A 19,047-nucleotide genomic window follows, 5' to 3' on the forward strand; every position below is an offset into this window, starting at 1 on the left:
CAGATAGAAACTTATTATGCAACATCCCTGCTTATGTGGGTCCAGGGCTTAGGATAGTGCATTTAAGTTTTTGAGTGAATTTACAGAAAAGTCTGCAGTCTCAGATTTAGCTTTGAAAAAATCTAATTAAAAGTCTTAAAGAAGAATTAATACAAATAACATCACCCTGCTCCAGTTTGTGTTTATAGAGCCTGTAAACTGACGTGCAGTGACTGATTTGTTTTTCCAGAGTTTCCAGTCAGGTATGCAGTACATCAGTGGGTCAGTTTGTCTTTTGTTTTCTCATCTCGTATATCAGCTGTACTCTGTAGATTACAGATCTGTTTATACCAGCTTCCTGTGCCCAGCTGGTGCACTGAACCATTCATTTCAGTCTGTGCATGTAAAGTATGATTCATAGCTTCTGGTGCTTTCATATCTGAAAAGGCCGCGTGTGCGCCTGTGTGTAAATATGCGTTTGTGTGCTTAGATGGGGGTATGAGAGTGGGGGTGGGAGTGTGGTTCTGCTCCTCATTGGCTGATTTTTTTTCTCTCTGACAACCAGAAAACGTGATGCTGGCTGCAGAGGCACTGCAGTGTGTGCTGCAGCGAGAGAGTGAACAAGAGGAAAAGAGAGGCCTGTGTGTGTGTGTGTGTGTGTGTGTGTGTGTGTGTGTGTGTGTGTGTGTGTGTGTGTGTGTGTGTGTGTGTGTGTGTGTGTGTGTGTGTCTGAGAGAGAGAGAGAGAGAGAGAGAGAGAGAGAGAGAGAGAGAGAGAAGGGGGCAGGCAGGCAAAATAAGCCACATGCATAAGGAGGGAGCCAGAAGCACAGAGAGAGAGTGTATATGTGTGAAAACACCGCGCATGTGTGACTGTGAGGTGCACTGACGGGAGCAGACGGAGGAGGAGAAAGAGCAGCGATGAACGGCAGTGGAGCCAAGAGGAGAGAGAACAGCAGGGGAGACGGAAGGGAGGAGAAGTGAGGTTTACCTGAAAACCAGAAGAAAGGAAGGAAGAAAGGAAGAAAGAAAGGGAAGGAGACATATGAGAGTCACAGCACAGAAGCTCATATCAGTGCACAGAATGAGCTGTATCATCTGAAGGAGGAAGAGGAAAAAAGGGATGGAGAAAAGGATACCGGAGGCAGACGTTCAGCCACAGCTCAGAGGAGAAGAAACAGGGTTAGTGGAGTGAAGGACGAAAGGCTCCAGAGAAACGAAACAAGGGATGTGGAGGTCGATGAAAGCAGCCCAGAGACGTGATGTATCCACCTAGCAGCAGCTTCCTCCATCTTACTTCCCCGTTGATGCCTCCCTTCGCTGCTGCTAGTCGCTGATGCTTCAAGAAGAAGACTGAGAGGAGAGAGAGCGTCCTCCCTCGAACAAAGAGACCACACGGTTTGGTTTTACCTTCACAGAACGAAAGATATCACAGCAAAAACAGAAAGACAGGAACGTGGCGCGAGACAGGACTGAAACAAGACAACTGCGTAGACAGGCAGGTGAGGCTCGGTGTATGCTTCATGGTGAAGACGCTCAGGTTTTTGCTCTGTGTTGCTCCTTGGATTATCTGTGTGACCTGTACATTTAGGCTCTGAGAGGTGTGGCTCGTGTATGTTGCGTTCATAGCAACATACACACTTTTTGTTTTTTGTCTTTGTGCTTGAATGAAATAGACAGGCTTTGCTTTATTTTTTTATTTATTTTTTTGCTTTGTTGCATTAAGCTGGGATTTGTGTGAGTGTTGCATCATGGCCATCCGTTCTGCAGACACACACACCCACCTGGATGTATGAATGGAGACACATGTGCGCGTCTGCAGAATGGGACCTGCACCTGCCTGCGTATTTATCTGCACGGAGCACAAACAAACATTGTCTGGAAACTGTGAACAGAGCCTGAGCATGTGTGAGTTTGCGTGTTAACAGTATATTCAGGTTTTCCTGTCTCTGGTTTTGACATTTGACAGACCTCTGCGTGGATGGACAACAGGGGCAGGAGGAGGAAGGGTAGTGGTAGCAGGGATGGGGCAGGAACGCGCTGTTCTGTAGCTGTCAGCATCTCCGTATTGGCCATACATTGGCGCCGCAGTGAGAAAGCGGTACACCACCATGCTGTGATTGCATAACTGCTGCTCCCGAACGCACCCCTCCCACATGCAACCAGCACACTGAAGCGAGCTCATCTCACACAGTCCGAACATTTTGGCCAACGCACATTAGTCCCTCCGGAGCATCATCAGTGCCATCAGCCTTAAACATGTGCCGAGACAGCCTCTTTAAAGAGAAAAAAAATCAATTGCCTCAGTCAATCGAGCCACTGTTGTTGAAGAGCTCACCCCCCCATAATTCTTGTATGAGGTCTGTGTGAGGCATGAGACATTCAGGTTGTTGCTTTTATTTTACTGCCTGTGTGCGGCTCTGCCATGTTGCTGTGGGAGCTACACAGATGAGAACAAAGAGCACTTGGCTGTAATAAATTGTGAGGGAAAATGGCCGATGTCTGCCATGAATGGCAGCGTGCTTAATTATTAAAAACAACACCTCGCCGCTCATGCACGGAGCACTCTGTGCCCATCTAAAAACACAAACATCAGACTGCATTCAGCCAGTCAGTCAGCTGACTGTAAACATGACAGATGGATGGTTACAAACATGTGCCTAAAAATCCAGCAAATAACAGTGAGATGTATTTAAATGCTGTCATTTAAATTTTATTAGCTTGACAGCACTTTATTGGATTATGAGTGAATGAGTGTCCAAAGCCAGGAAATTAGACATCTATATGTCGCATATAATGGGGTTAAAAATATTAAGAAAAACAGGAATGTAAACAGGAGAAAAGCTCTGTTGTCTTTATAAATTAGCAACCACAATTAACCACAGGAGTAACTCATACTTTCGAATCAGCAACTCCATAATTTGCAGAGAAAAGCTGCAGCCAGCAAACATACAGTAAATCTGGGGATTTGCCCTCAGTGCCCGCTAAGGTCACCACACGTTATGCAATCAAAATAGAGCATAATATTTCACACGGGTCCGACTGGAAAGTTTGTTTGTTTGGCTTTTTTTACCAGCCGGGGTACGAATGTAGATGCAAATTTCAACATAGCTGGCATACTTGACATACTACTGGTATGAGGTATCGGGGCATGATGACCCAATCCTCTGCTCTCTCCATCCGGACAGATATATGGGAGACAGAAACGGTGGCGGGCAGATTTTCACTGAGAAAATGAGACAGACAGACATGGAGACTCGCGCATCGTCTCTATGACTCATTCAGAACATGGTGCCCTTCTCCTGCACTCCGATGTGCACAGGTGGAATCTATCCACTGTGATCAGGAGGACCAGAGCAGAGCGCTACGTAAATGTGTGTTAATAAATCCACCACTAAGTATACGAGACGTTTAAAAATCCTAATTTTAGCGGCAGTTATCAGCCGGTTATCTGGTTTGTTTGTGTGTCCAGGAATGTAAAGGGTGGTGCCCTGTACGTGATGGGGAGTATGCTGGTGAGAATGTGCTGTGTGTGTGTGTGTGTGTGTGTGTGTGTGTGTGTGTGTGTGTGTGTGTGTGTGTGTGTGTGTGTGTGTGTGTGTGTGTGTCAGAAATGTGAATGCAGCTCTGTGTGTCTTCTAATGGTATGAGGAATGTGCAGCTGAGGCAGCCTCCTCTAACATCTCTGTGGTCAGCTCTGCTTTTCCTCCTCGTGCTTGTGATGATGAGGTCAAATGCCTGCCATGATTTCATTAGTGTAATAATTCCTGTGCAGGAAGATCCAGCTATGTACACACACAAACACACACAAACAGTGTCAAAGCTGTGTAGGGCAGTTTGCACTGTTAATATGGTGTCTTGGTAGAAGATGAGCTCCTTACATAACCGCAGAGGGCTCCGTTGGTTAGGAGGAGGCTGCGCCAAGGCTGGCCCATCAGCAAGCAATCTGCATCCGTTATCAGCCCTTTTTGTAACACTGTCACCAAATTAGAGGGTAATTTTAGCTTCTTCTACTCCCCCAGGCTCAAAGGATCCTCATGCAGTCTAGATACTTTATCAAATTGACCCTTGCCATTGTCAGAGTTATTTTTACAAGCTCCGTCTAGACATGAAAGATCTTTTTTGATTAATAATCATTTGATCCAAATAGAAATTTCAGACTTTTAGATAATGATATTTTCTGTGTTATCTATATGAACATATGACAAAGTTTATTTGTGCTGCTGTGGTGCATAGTAATAGTTGTTGTTGTTGTTGTTGTTTTCATCTTTTTAAGGCTCTACTACAGATTTTGTGTTTTAAGCTACATTTGGTGAAAACGTAGATAAGACTATAAGATTAGAGGGAAAAAACTTGTCTAAGTAAAATGCAGTCTAAAATGGACAAAACGAGATTTAAAGTAGACCTATTAAATTATTTACTTTCGCTCATACAGTATATATGCTACATTAGTGTCTATTCATGTCAAACATAGCTGAAGTTTTAAATAATAAGTACAAAGGATCCCTGTGAATGATGAGCTCAGGGCTCAGGCTGCTGTAAACTTTTGTTTCAGGTTGTTTTTCTGTTAGTGGCTCTGTATAATGTCAAAGAAAGGGCACATTCTAAATATGGTCATGTTAAGCACACTGCTTTCACTGTTAGCAAATCAGCTCCACCCACCTGCTGCTGGAGAGGGGCAGAGGGGCCACCAGTCAAAAGAAGGGCCTAAAGTGACAGTGGCATTAAAGTGAAGCCCAAATGGTTCATTTCGGCACCTTCTTTTTTGCTTTCTTTTGATAAATATATGTATATAATGCCTCCGCACAACAACACTCATTCCAAGGTGCTTTGTATTATAAGACGAAGACGCTGCAGTATTAGAGAAAGAGTCCCACTAACTTGGTGACAGTAGGGAGGAAAGACCTCTTTTTTAGCAGGAATGATATCTGATAGAAGCTAGCTCATGGAGGTACATCCTCTTTAACTGGGGTGGGTGGGTAAGAGCACAGAGAGAGACAGAGGATCAGTGGAAGAGTTCCATGAAGGCCTGGTATAATATAAAGAAGGATTATTTTACACTTTGAATCATGTAAAGCTACTGTCACAACATCCAAACATTAAAACATGAAGCTGGAAATTAACAAAGCATCAGAGACACGATCGAAGAATAAAGTATAGAAAGCAAAAAAGTTGGTCTTTGCACCTGACCTTAAATATACTGAATCCATGAAATAAGTTTGATATCTAGTAGAAAAATTGTACAAATATTTTGTCTTTAACAAAAGTTTTATGCCAATTATTAAACGAATTGTGAAATCGGTTAAACGTGTCCCACAGCATTAACATTGTCTAAAAGAAGGCGCAAATAAAAGTCTGTAAACTATATCATGTACATTCTTGTTGTTTATCTCTTTGAGAATTCCCACGTAAATATTATTTGAAAGAATCAAGGATTTTAAATGAAAATGAGATGGCACTTTGTCTTAACTGCCAACACCACCGAGCCTTGTGAAATGCACAAATTTTATTAATGTTGATTGTGTGCGCAAGAGGATGAGAAAGGCTGTTTTTGGGAGGAGTGTTGTGGCATTGCGGTGTTGGATGATGGTGTAATTGTGAATGATGTTTCCCCACACCTATGCCTGTGTGCAAGTATGACAAGAGATTAATAGAGAGCAGATAAATGGGAGAAACAAAGCCTAAAATGGCTCGCTGCAGAGTAATGAGCTAAAGACTTCCGCCGTCTGCGTACATCTTCCTCATTCAGTGTGAATCTGCAGCAGGGGTTGGGGGCAGGAAACCACTGAGAAGTGAATAGATAAACAACCCAGAAATAGAAACCAGGACCTGTGCTGTGCTCTCTCTCTCTCTCTCTCTGTCTTTTTTTTTCCTCCTCGCCATGTAGGTCACCTCCTCTGCTCATTTTTTCCCCTCTCTCTCTAATGAATCATCACCGCTGACAGCCACGCGGAGAATGAAAGATGTGTCATCCTCCCTCTTCTGCTTTTCGACAGCTTTTGTTTTGGTCAAGCTAAAAAAAAATTCATCTGTGCATTTGTTCTTTCTCGCAAAAAACCCACACGCGGTATGACACAAGCTCCCCATTGCTTGATTGTAACCTGTTCCCACGCGTGTTGGAGTCGGACTGACGCAGCTCAGATGATGGCTGGGTGTTGACAGGAAGCAGGAGGAGTGACAAGAGTAGGCCTGAAACTTGTGGCACAATCACCTGCTCTAACCACACGGTGTAGCAAGCTATGACTTAAAATACATGTCAGTTACATTTACTGGGGGGGGGGGGGGGGGGGGGGGGGTGCACCCAGTTCCCAGCACCGTTTACTTTATGTAGAAGATATAGGTACACACTAGTGTTTTTGAAGGCTGCTACTATGTTGAGGCACTTCATGACTCAGTGCTTCTTCAATCCTTGCTGCAGTGTTACCAGAACATTAGTGCAGTCTACTACACTGAATGATAGAGGCTCAAAAGAATAAAGAAAGGCATACACTGAGTGGTAACTTTGTTAGGCTCATTCCAGGCCCTGTGTTTGTGATTCTTTCGCCATTGCACATTAGATATCAGCACGATCTTCAGACCTGGCAGCGTGCTGATTGTGTTTAGTCACAGGAAGGCATGCTCCCTGTGCTGTGCCCCAGAGCGTCTGGAAACATGATATTTATCTGTCTTTGTAGAGACTCACCTGAGCCAAATGTCAAGATGCAGAAGGAAGTAGGACCATTTTTTTTACCCCTTAATGAACTGTTGTGATATCCTCTGTCATCAGAATGAAAAACAATCAGTATACAGATAGAGCGGAACAAATTCCGGTCTGTCACACGCACATATTTGGCACCATTTTAGAGAAAGCAACCGTGGATTTTTCGAGAACCAATGCTAAAACTATTTTCTTTTTCTTTCTGATCACAGGTGGATGGACAAAAGGAATCCGGTTATTGGACTGAGGCACCAAACTGTTACCACTCTTTCTGCTTAGCTGGGACGACTATCTGAAAGTCCAAATAAACCACCCTTCACTCCCACCTCCGAGGAATTCAGGAGCCTTGGAGATTTAAGGAGTCATTGCAACAGCTTTTTTTCCTTTTCTTTTTTTTTATGGCACCTTCCAATAAAAGGCCTCCTCGCTACTTCTTATCACTGAGCCAGTTCAATTCAACTTTATTTATATAGCGCCAAATCACAACAACAGTTGCCTCAAGGCGCTTACAAGGGTCACACAGGGTCAGCTGACCAACCTGGACCAAGAATTTATTCTTTCGTTCTCACACACTCAAGTTGATGTGTAACACATCCGCAGCCAAAAACAGGAAGCTAAGCAAGGCTGAGCAAGAAACATATCTAAAGCCTTAGCAGGGCACAGGATATCGTTTCAGACAATACCTCGTGGACCTTTCTGAACTGCCTGTAATCCAACCCTCCACTAAACCTGTACTGTATGTGTACATGTGAGAATCTGTGTGCATATGAGATTATTTATCAGTGTTTATCTCTGTGCTGAGCAGTTCTTGTGAGTGAATAGCCATCAGAGACAGCAGAGAACCATCAGCATAAGTGAGTTAAAACAGCAACAACAAAAAAAACTACCTTTAAGTAGTCAACACTGGTCCGATACTGTAAGCTGGACTGTTAAGTCATCTGTACATATTAGCTGTGACAGAATAAGAGCTACAGATTGTGGTGCTCTGGCAAAGCTCTCCTATCTGTCTCCACCTCATAAAGACTCAGGCTGACAACAGTGCCCACCAAGGGGAGGGTGTGGGGGATCTCTGAGGGAAACATGGAGGGAACCATCCGTCCCCATGTCCCCTCTAATGGCTGACTTCAAAAAAGGAGTCTAATCTTTTTTGCCGTCGCACAGAACCAGGCAGAGTTGTCTAGCGCTGATAAGAGCCATTGCTCCTCTCTTTCCCACCTCCAAAACCGTGCGAATGTCCTGCCTCAGGCGTCAGCCCGTGACCATCCCGATGGACACCGTCAAGATCATCCAGTCTGAGAAGTTTCCCAGAGAGTGTCCTGTGCCCGTCACCCAGCCACGCTATGCCCCGCCCCCCAGAGTGGCGTGGGACGGTGGAGGTGAGGGTGAGATCATCGTCAACCAGGCCTGCAGCGACCTAACTCTGGACATAGCAGGGTCTCCCAGGCCGATGGTGTCCCCCCCGGCCCCCGTGATGCGCAGGGAACAGAGCTTCCTGGCGCAGCGAAAAACCAGTGCCAATGAAATCTGCTACCACCAGTTCCACTACAAGATGGACGACGTCATAGTCAACCAGTACGTGCTACGTTCCTCTTCCACCTCCTCCTCCTCTTCTTCCTCCTCCTCCTCGGGACCCGTAATGCCCTGCGAGCCCCTGGATTGCCCTACCTGTGGCCACACATACAACTTCGCCGGGAAGCGGCCGCGCATCCTCTCCTGCCTGCACTCAGTGTGCGAGGAATGCCTGCAGATCCTCTACGAGTCGTGTCCCAAGTATAAGTTCATCTCCTGCCCCACGTGTCGCCGCGAGACAGTGCTGTTCACTGACTATGGCCTGGCTGCTCTGGCCATCAACACCAGCATCCTGAGCCGCTTGCCCTCTGACCCCAACGGGCCCGTGCAGTGGGGCGGGGACGCCGACCGCAGCTGCTACCAGACTGTGCGTCAGTACTGCCAGTCAGCCTGCACCTGTCAGATTGCCAACCCCTTGTCTTCCTGTGGCATCATGTAGACAAGGACGGACACTGCAGGCATGACTTGACGCTGCTCTACCACCACCACCACCACCACTCCTCGTCTATAAGCTCTGCCTGTTCTGCCAATTCCCTCCTTCACTCACACATACAGTAAATAAAGCCCTCCATAGATGTTATCTATATATATTTAATAGCACAGATGGATGCTGTGTGGGACTAATGGATGCCGGTGGTTCAATAAATAGTAAATAAATGTATTTTATGTATGGACTGGAATCCTGTTCACCCTCTCTCGTTTGGTTGGACGTGTTTGTCTTTGTTGACATCTCTTTACATGGGAATGCCTGGGGAGGTCCATCTCCCCCAACCTAGGTGAATAAAGATTATCTAAATGAGAAAAAGTACCTCTGTGTGGCCTGCACTTGTTGGGTGGGAATCATAGGGTACTCACAATACTGACTTTTAAGTACAAAAAAAGAATGCTAAACCAGTTTCTTACAGCATTCAGATGAAAACCCCAAAATTGGATTAAAAAGTGTAAACTTTTTGATAAGCAAGGAAATTTTAAAGGCAGTTTTAGCCCATGAAACCCTTGAATTGAATAGTTAAAGTTTCTAAGTAGTGAAAATCAATTTACTCCAAATCTGAAATAGCTGATTCATTAAGTTCAACAGTCCAACAGCAACTGATGAACAATACATTTGGCAGTTGGTTAAAATCTTCCACATACTGTAATGAGTTGGTTCAAGTCTGTTCTGAGTTTCCTAAAAACTTACTGGACGGTTTATTAGGTATACCATGTTAGTACTGGTTTGGACCACCCTTTATTCTTTGTGGTACAGATTCAACAAAGTGGTGTAAACATTTCTCTGAGATTTTGTTCCATTTAGCATGATACCATCACATAGCTGCTAAAAATTTGTCAGCTGCACATCCACGAGCTTCTTATTTCTAAAAGTGTTCTACTGGAATGAGATCAGGAGTCTGGAGGCCAATCCCTTGAGGTGGTGTGAGATTTGGGACATGGTTAATTATCCGGCTGGAAGCAGCCATCAAAAGATAGGTACACCGTGGTCATAAGGGGATGGACAGCAATAATACTCAGATGGGTTGTATTGTATTTCTGTAACAATACAGAAAAAACACTATTACACCGACACCAAAAGCCTGAACCAGTCATACAAGTGAAGATGGATCCATGTTTTCATGTTGATTATACCAAATTCTGACCCTATCATCTGAGGGTTGCGGAAGAAATCAAGAGTCATCAGACCAGGAAATATTTTTCCAGTGGTCTGTAGTAAATTTGCTTCAAGGTTCCATATGTTGTATGTTCAGAGATGCTCTTTGGCACACCTTGGTATTAATATGTTGTTGTTTATGTTGTCTTCCTATGAGGCCATTCTTGTTTGACATATCCTGTGGTCAGAGAACTGCTGACCACTGGATATTTTCTCTTTACTCTTTGTAAACTCTGGAGATGTTTGTGCTGAAAAATCCTAGTAGATCAGCACTTTCTGAAATACTCAGACCAGCCTATCTGGCACTAACAACAACACCATGCACGTAAGTCACTTAAATCACCTTTCGTTCCCATTCTTCTGCTGCTTGGTTTGAGCTTCATCAGGTTGTCTTGACCATGTCTACGTGCCTGAATACAGTCCGTTGCTGCCATGTGATTAACTGATAAGAAATGAATAAGTTGAGTCTATGAAAAGGTCACTGAGTGTAACCCTTGAACTCCTGATGATTAAAAATTCTAAATAATAAGAAGGAAAAAAGCAACATTGTTTAAACTGCACGGTCTAAGGTAGGTTTTCACATTAAGCAGAAACTCTGTGTTATGTAATCATGGTTCTTCTTAGACATGAACAACATGAACTTTGTGTTGTCAAATTACAAGAAGACAAAACTCTGGAACTTCTGTGAAGTATTTTCATCATTCCTTTATTTGACATTTGCAGTATAGCCTGCTTTAATTGTTAAAAACAGTAACATAGGACATTTTTGTTGTGCTAATTGTAAATAATGAGAGAACCACTTAACCATTTACTTCCCAGTCAAATAAACAGTATTGAAATTGCCTTTATTTGTCAATATAAATTTTTAAAAAGCAAGTAAACTTTTTACATTTATATAATGCAGCACACTGGTGCATAAAGGGATGAATAGGAAGTAGTTTTGAAAGCAGTTAAAGTGCTTGTAGTTTTGCAGAAAAGCCTTTTCTCCTCAGAATCTCTAACATCAAAACATCAAGCCAGACACTGTGGTCCATTTATACAGTTTTGTCTTTCCTCTTGAACAGTTGGCTCAGCCTTCGACGGGTCGAGTTTTTCTCAGATGGCTGCATCTGTTGGCTTTAAAAAATTCATTAGAAAGAGATGAAACGAGTCAACGTCAGAAAGTGGAGGTTGCGTTTGTGCTGCGTTTCATGAAAAAAAGAACAAAATGTTCAAGAGGAGCAGATGCATCGTCTGAAAATCAACACCAAAAATCTCACCAAAGCCTCCTTATCGATGATCCATTACCTGTGGACCACTGCATCAGTGTATAAATAACACAACTCACCTCCTTTTATATGAAGCATCTCTTCTCAAGGACAGGAGTTTTTTCCTCCAGTTCATTATAGGTTTTTTTGTCTCCTTCTCTGTGGATTCCTGAAGAGGAAAAGAAGATTAAGAGTACATTAATAAAATAACATATTTCTTATCACTTATAATTCATGATATACACATGTATTTTTTCTTATTTACTTCTGATGTTCTACCTGATTTTCTTGGACTTCCTCAAGCTCCTCCAGCAGGTCATGTGTACTCATATGCTGCCCTCTCCAGCCTGCATTCACTTTTTCTGCAGCAGGAACACAAATAAGGCTTCATGATCACAGAAAGTACACATTCTATTCAACAAATGGACAGAAATACAACCACAAGAAGTAATCAGGCTTTTTTTTTAAAACAACAGTAGGATGATAACTCACTTAAATGCATCATGGCAAGAGTTGTATCTGAAGCTGATCTCTGCCGAAAATGTCCGTATTTCCTCTGCTTGGGTTCGCTGCTAACATGCTCTACATTTACTGTATCTTCAAGGCTTTGACAAGTGGTTAAGTCCTTCTCTGCAGTTACAGAGTCAGTCTGACAGATGTCAGGAGTCTAAAAGAAAAAAAAGTGAGCTTTTTAATTCATATAGGTCTCCAGATTGCAGGATAATTTGTCATCACTAATCTGACAAACTCGTGTCAGTTTTATTACCTGTTGAAACTGTTACGAGTTCTTAACTGTGAGACATCATAGAGCCTTGAAGGGACTGTTGTTGTGATTTGGCGCTATATACATAAAATTGAATTGGACTGGACTGAATTGAATTCATACATTAAGAAATGAATGACGTTACCTGGCTCACTTGGAAGACTTTGTGTTGCACGAGGACGTCTGCCTCCATCTGTAGCGCTCGGTTTTCCATCTGCTGTCTTGCAATATCTTCTAGCTTCTGACACACCTGCTCCAGGTAGATGAACCCAGGACTCAGTTCTTTTATCTCATTGCAACCAAAGCCCTGCAAATGTCAAAGAGCAAATCAAATGTTAACTTAAAAATCCTGCTGTTTTGTTACAAATACACTTCGCACATGCAAGGAAATTTTGTGCAGATATTACTTCTGGGAGTGGGAAACTCTTCCATGATTCCCCTTTTTTTAAATTTAGCACCACTATGAAACATACCTGTTTAAAACATCTCAACACTTTATTTAAAAAACTCCAACAACAACTGGATTTTCTGTCCCGCAACCCCTGCAAACTTGATTACAAGCTGTGAAGCCAACATTTGTACATGCCAGAAATTTGAGTCAGTACCTTTTATTAAAACAGGTGTCAAAAGATGAAACAGCTGCGGCAGTCATACTATCAACCTTTTCATTTTACATTATAATGCTTCCTCTTGGCCACGAGGCAGAGTGGCTAACTGCCAGCAGAACTGGCTCTGACAGTTCCTGTCACAGTTAAACTGATTAACCTGCAGTTCTGCCGATTAACGAAAATCCCACTTTTTGTGCAAAATGTATGCGATTCTCTGCAAAGTTTTTACATAGCGCCTTCTTAGGGGCCTAATTTCACCATGCCTGTGGTGTTTGGAGCTAATTGAGTGTGTTAGCATGTTAAATGAAGCAATATATCATATTACTTTTTCAAGTTATTAAGTTCAGATGAGTTGAGATGAAAACCTAACAATGGAAATCACAACCTGTTTAGTTAGAATATCCACATTCATCTGACTGACACATTCATACGCATCTGATTGCATGTAATTTAAAAAGTATATAGTTATGTAGATGTGACTACTTGGCATTAAGTAGCTTCCTTGTATTGCATTACCCAAAGCTATTTAACCTTGGCCAAACGAATACAAGAACAAACTTATGACACACACCCAGTGGCTAAAAACAAAGCATTGTGAACTAAATGCTTTCAAATGGTTCAGGTAATCCAGTTGTTTCTTCACCTTTGTGCACTGTCAGCGTGAACTGGTTTTCACATTTTTTGAGAATTGAATCCATTCATCTCAATCTTGTACACCCAAAATAATTTTCCAAAACAAGACATTTTTTCTGCCCTCTGATTAACGAAATATGTCTCACATTCTGAAAAAAAAAAGACCCACAGACTTCTCCCCACATGTCCTATATCCATTCTTCACATGCCTGCTAACTGGGCAGACTGGTTTATGAGCCCATGCGCAGACGACGGTCTTGTGAAAGTTTGTTGAAAGAGATCTTGTCTGATTAATGACATGCAAGCCTTACTTTGAATATGAAAGCAGCTTTCTGTGTTGCAACCCTCCAGGAAAAAGTGGAGGGCCTGTTAAACCTCTTGTACAGTCTATCAACCGTTCCTCTAATGTCTGGCTTGTGCCGTGCAAGATGGTACATGTAACCGTGACTAAATTATGTCATCCCGAAACTGGCCCCAGAAAAGCACAAACAGAAACCAAAAACAATATTTAAGTGATAGAGCATTACTATGGAAAAAACACAAAATCTTAAGAGATTTAAAGCTTGGTTCATGATAGAAGAGCTTCTCACCTCTGATGTCCGCCTGTTACTAATCATAGACTGAGTCCGTCTGCACATTTCTGACACTGGCTGAATGGAAACAGGTGGACTGACTGTCCTTCTTTCGTCAAGTCTGTCTGATCTTTGACCTCTTACTAACTCCGATGTGTGCCGTTTGATCGGAAAAGACGCTTGAGGTCGCCGACTGAGCATTTCTTCTGGTGTCAGGGGCTTTGAGTTGCCCTTTGAATACATAGAATCAGTCCTTTGTAACACTTGCTCTAATTTAAGGTGCGAGGCAGTAGAGTCTTTCTGAGTGCTGCTGGAACATAGAAGCGGGGATGAAGAAGGGCAGCAGGTGGGCTTGGGAGAGGAGAACACAGGAGACTGCGATGTTAATGCTGGAGTGAGATCTTCTTCTATTTCTGTTGAGGCAAAGGACGATGTAGCACGAAAACATGTGTCACAGCTGGCCGTCTCCACTCCAGAGTCCACTGATTCTGAGCGCCCGTTTGTTTCCATCTCTGAGGAAGGTGTTGGAGGGTCTTTAGCATTGCGCTGAAACCACTCTGAGTCAGGACTTGTGTCATCAGTTACCCAAGTCTCCATGAGGTTTCCAAAGCTCTTGTACAGATTCATGCTTGTTTCGTCCCTTGCACCTGTGCTGCCAGGCTGAAAGAGGAAAATAAGCGAGGCACCAGCTCAGACAACCCACGCAGTCATTTGCAGAGATGAACTAGAATTCACAACATGCCTTCTGATTCGCCTGTGCGCCATCACCACGCCCATCCCGGTCACAGCTTGCAGCTGCATGTTGATACCTGCTCCTTCCTCGCTAATTACTTGGAAAAGAAGGTGACTCAGATGCAATGCAGCTGAAATATTGCATTTGTCCTCACACCTGTAACAACGTCCAGAAAATGACATGAGCAAGCCTCAGCATGGCCACACATCTTCAACCTGGGAATCGTGTGTAATTACAGGTGAAATAATAATAATAATAACATGCACTGAGCTTCTAAGAAAGTGAGGTAGAAACAAAGGAATGCTGATATTTAAGGTAAATCGTATAAGTGCTGCCATTTATGTTACCCCCACGAGATAAAAGTGGAAACATACTGACGTTCCTCAGTGGATACAAAGAGTCCAAGAGGGAAAAGCAAAAGAGCTTGACTGATAAACGCTGCTTCGTCACTTCACAAAACTCAGGTTTATCTGATCCTGTAGGCATGTGCAGCACGGACGGTCATGTCTGCTGCATTCCCCAGGTGAGCGGTGACAGCACGGGTCATCTGAGCAAATGCAAAGGCTCCTTCGCAATCCTGGAAACACTGAACAGACATAATGTTCTCACAGTGGTGTTTGTTGTCATCTTGATAAATATTTTCCTTACTCCAAAACTTCATCACACTCTGTAAATGACTTTTAAGGATACTTATTCAGTCTTTTCAAAGGATTTTACACACACACACACACACACACACACACACACACACACGTGTGTGTGTGTGTGTGTGTGTGTGTGTGTGTGTGTGTGTGTGTGTGTGTGTGTGTGTGTGTGTGTGTTTTCAAAAATCAGTGTTTCTCACATTGTATTCTGTATTAGTACATTTTTTAATCTAAATGCAGTACTGTGCAAAAGTATTGAGCCACCTCTCATTTCTTTTTATTTTGCTTCCATGAAGCCAGACTTTCTTATCCTTTTTTTTAGCAATTGAGCAATCAATCAATCAATCAATCAATCAATCAATCTTTATTTATAAAGCACTTTTCATACAAAAAAAAATGTAGCACAAAGTGCTTTACATAGTTAAAAGCAGCGCACCCCACCCTCCAACTCACTCCCCGCACTCTCATTAACATAAATGATGTGAATACACACATATCCCTGAAACACACGGGGAGCCAATGCAGCGATTCTAAAACCGGTGTAATGTGGGCCCGCCCTCTGGTCTTCGTCAGCACACGAGCTGCCGAGTTTTGCAAAAGTTGTAAAGTTGAAATATTCTTCTTAGGAAGACCAGAGAGCAGGGGATTACAGTAATCAATGCGACTGGTAATAAAAGCATGCATCAGCATCTCCGTGTTGGCCCGAGAGAGAATAGGGCGGACTCTGGCTATATTTTTTAGATGATAAAATCCAATTTTGGTTACATGTTTAACATGTGGGATAAAACCAAGCTCAGAGTCAAAAATAACACCCAGGTTTTTCACTTGTAGCGAAGGACATAGTGAAAATGCCTCTAATTTAGACAAGAGTTTCTCTCTCTGAGCCTCAGGACCGACAATTAAAACTTCAGTTTTGTCCTGGTTAAGCTGTAAAAAGTTTTCTGCCATCCAAGATCGTATATCTAAGATACAGTTAAAAAGGGCATCCATTGGTCTGGTGTCATCAGGAGACACGGAGATGTACAGCTGCGTGTCATCAGCGTAACTGTGGAAGTTCACTCCATGCCTCCTGATGACACTGCCGAGAGGGAGCATATACAAATTAAAAAGTACAGGGCCTAAAACCGACCCTTGAGGCACACCACATGTCATTCTATGGATCTTAGAGGAGCATGTATCCATACTCACCATAAAAGTTCTGTCAGAGAGATAGGAAGTGAACCAGTTATGTACAGCACCAGAGAGGCCCACCATGTGTTTTAGTCTGTTTAAAAGAATAGCGTGGTCTACTGTATCAAAGGCTGCGCTTAGATCCATTAGCACCAGGACTGAGAGCTTTTGGGAGTCCCAGTTACATCTAAGATCATTTAAAACCTTTAGGAGAGCCGTCTCTGTGCTGTGGTTCACCCTAAATCCAGACTGGAATATCTCCAGGATCTGTCTATCATTGAGAAAATCAGTAATCTGAGTAAAAACAAGTTTTTCTAAGACTTTACTTAAAAATGGTAAGTTGGATACAGGTCTGTAGTTATTAAAATCATTACAATCCAAATTGCTCTTCTTCAGAAGGGGCCTCACCACCGCCGTTTTAAAGGCAGCAGGGAAGACACCCAACTGAAGAGAGCAATTCATCATGTATAAAAGCTCAGCCTCAAAAAATCCATAAAGTGTTTTAAAGAGTGAAGAAGGGATTGGATCTAAAAGACATGTGGTGGGTCTCACTGTGGAGAAAACTTCCTGAAGGTTCTCAGCATTAACCAGGACAAAGCTGTCCAGTGTCTCCTCAGGTACAATCGAGCCATCAGATGTGTTTACAAACATATCGCGATTAGATAAAATATCAGATCTGATGGCGCTGATTTTTCCCCTGAAGTGGTCTGCAAACTGCTCACAGAGTGAGTCTGTGGGGTTCTTTGGGAGCTGTTAAAATCAGGGTTAAATAAATGATCTATGGTGGAAAAGAGGACCTTGGGATTATTTTTGTTATTACTGATTATTTTGGCGAAGTATGAATTTCTTGAGTTCCTTAATGTATTATTGTACATTTTAAGTTGCTCGCAAAATATTTGATGGTTGATAGTATTTTTATTTTTCCTCCACCTCCTTTCTGCTGCCCTGACTCCGGGGGCGTAGTGGTGGAGATGGCGCAGACCTCAGCAACACAGCGGGATGGCGAGGGCTAGCGGTCAGAGGAGGAAAGTCCACAGGATCCAGGACATTGAATTTATTCTCCAGTACTACCGCGCCGGAGGGGTGAGGGTGCGAGAGACGGATCCTCCTGCCCCCTCTGCAGCCACCACGCGTCTCAGCCACGGTCCATGGCGCTGGTTGGAGTGGAGTGGAGCTGACCAGAGCCTTGTGTCTGGCCCCTAGCTGAAACCAGGAGTTCTCGTCCATCCATGCGTGGCTGACTGTCCGTCCCGTGCACTGGTTTCTCCTGTTTATGTCGGCATAGACTTTGACGCTATGGCCGCTGACCAGCGTGCCGACCCGGACGTCCTTGCTCTGTGGTCTGCGCAAACGGGCCTTGTACTGAAGGACGTTTCGTTTCGGTCCCCCCACCGACATCACCTCAGACAGGGGCCCCCAGTTCTTTTCGGAGCTTTGGTCTGCCATGGCTGATGGCCTGGGGGGTTAAGGTCCACCAAACCACTGCGTACCATCCGCAGGCCAACGGGATGTGCAAGCATTTCCACCAGTCGCTTAAGGCCGTGCTCCGTGCTTCTCTTACAGATGGCAACTGGGTTGACCGCCTTCCGTGGGTTTTACTGGGGTTGCGCTGTGCGGTTAAAGAAGACCTCGGAGTTTCCCCGGCTGAACTCGGCCAGCCCTTCCGGGTCCCCGGGGAATTCTTGCCCGAGAGCCTGCCCCGTGCTTCGATCCCTCTGTGCTGTTTCTCTGTCCCCCAAGAGACTCGTTTTCTGTTCCTGGCCCAGTGCACCATTGTGTGCCCGTCACTTTTGTTCCGAGGTTGTTGCAGTTTGTTTTCGTCAGGCATGACGCTCATAGGCCTCCGCTGCGTCCACTGTATGAAGGCCCGTTTAGGGTTATTCAACCGGGCTGGAAGCATTTCCTTTTGGACTTTGGGGGTCAGCAGGAGGTTGTTTCCAATGACAAACTTAAACCGGCACATGTTCTTCTGGATGATCAGGTGGTGCCGGCCCAGGCCCCCCGCCGTGGCCACCCGCCTTCCATTGGACTGGACAACTCTGCTTCTTCCCCCACCTGGCGGGGCCCGAGCTATCTTCAGCTTTTCCTGACTGCCCATGCCAGAACTGGACTGAAAATCAGTGTCAACAGGTTTTACGAAGTGATTAACCCTCTGGGGTCCAGGGTATAATTGGCCGTTTTTGACCACTTTTGATTTTACCTCTATATTTCACCTTTAAAATATGTTTTTCTTGCCTTGTTTGGTATCATTATTTTCAGCACAACCTCAAATATCTGAAATTTGAGTTCTTTTTTCATTTGGGTATACTATATTAGCACAGTTGATCTAAATTCAAACAAAAAATTCAAAATCCGAGTAGAAAAAAGTTATATTTTTTACTGTAAAACCCACAAACATGTTTAACGAATCATTTTCATAACTTGAAATGCAAATAGAAATTGTATATTTCTAAAAATTATGCACAAGTTTTGCAAACAACAAAGTTATAAGGTACTATTTATTTACCTAAAAATGCAGCCAAGGCCTCAGGCGTTTTTTTATATAACCATTTAAATCTATTTACAGAACAATCAGGTGTGCTGCATCAAATAAGAAGGCACACAAATTATTTGTGCCAGTCAAAAAAAATAGTTTGTGTTCAGTATAAGACAGAGGAGAACACCACAGGCCCAAACCCTGCAGGTCTGACAGCAGGAGGTGCATCAGTCCAGTTTTCCATATGGGAACTTTGACGGCTTTTTTAGAGCAAATATGAAATTCAGCAGTCTAACTGACACACAATACAAG

The 19,047-nt window shown here is 43.5% G+C and overlaps 2 protein-coding genes across 3 annotated transcripts; one reads left to right on the forward strand and one right to left on the reverse strand.

Moving 5' to 3' along the window:
• Positions 1 to 604: 604 nt before the first annotated feature.
• On the forward strand, positions 605 to 9,040 carry rnf208 (ring finger protein 208). 2 transcript variants are annotated; one of them, XM_080874288.1, is made up of 2 exons: positions 605 to 1,480; positions 6,888 to 9,040. In XM_080874288.1, exon 2 carries the CDS (start codon positions 7,907 to 7,909, stop codon positions 8,681 to 8,683), a length of 777 nt encoding a protein of 258 aa, XP_080730414.1. In that variant the 5' UTR covers positions 605 to 1,480; positions 6,888 to 7,906; the 3' UTR covers positions 8,684 to 9,040. The 2 variants fall into 2 exon arrangements, with proteins under 2 accessions (XP_080730414.1, XP_080730415.1); XM_080874289.1 differs by having other exon boundaries at positions 605 to 1,476.
• Positions 9,041 to 10,576: 1,536 nt separating this feature from the next.
• LOC308391582 (uncharacterized protein) lies at positions 10,577 to 15,119 on the reverse strand. Its single transcript, XM_080874235.1, has 6 exons — positions 13,731 to 15,119; positions 12,045 to 12,206; positions 11,629 to 11,803; positions 11,416 to 11,498; positions 11,217 to 11,305; positions 10,577 to 11,005 (listed from the first exon to the last, which is right to left on the reverse strand). Exons 1-6 carry the CDS (start codon positions 14,337 to 14,339, stop codon positions 10,924 to 10,926), a joined length of 1,200 nt encoding a protein of 399 aa, XP_080730361.1. The 5' UTR covers positions 14,340 to 15,119; the 3' UTR covers positions 10,577 to 10,923.
• Between the last annotated feature and the right edge of the window lie 3,928 nt (positions 15,120 to 19,047).

Source organism: Rhamphochromis sp. 'chilingali' (genome assembly GCF_963969265.1).
Source record: "Rhamphochromis sp. 'chilingali' genome assembly, chromosome: 2".
NCBI classification, from domain to species: Eukaryota; Metazoa; Chordata; class Actinopteri; order Cichliformes; family Cichlidae; genus Rhamphochromis; species Rhamphochromis sp. 'chilingali'.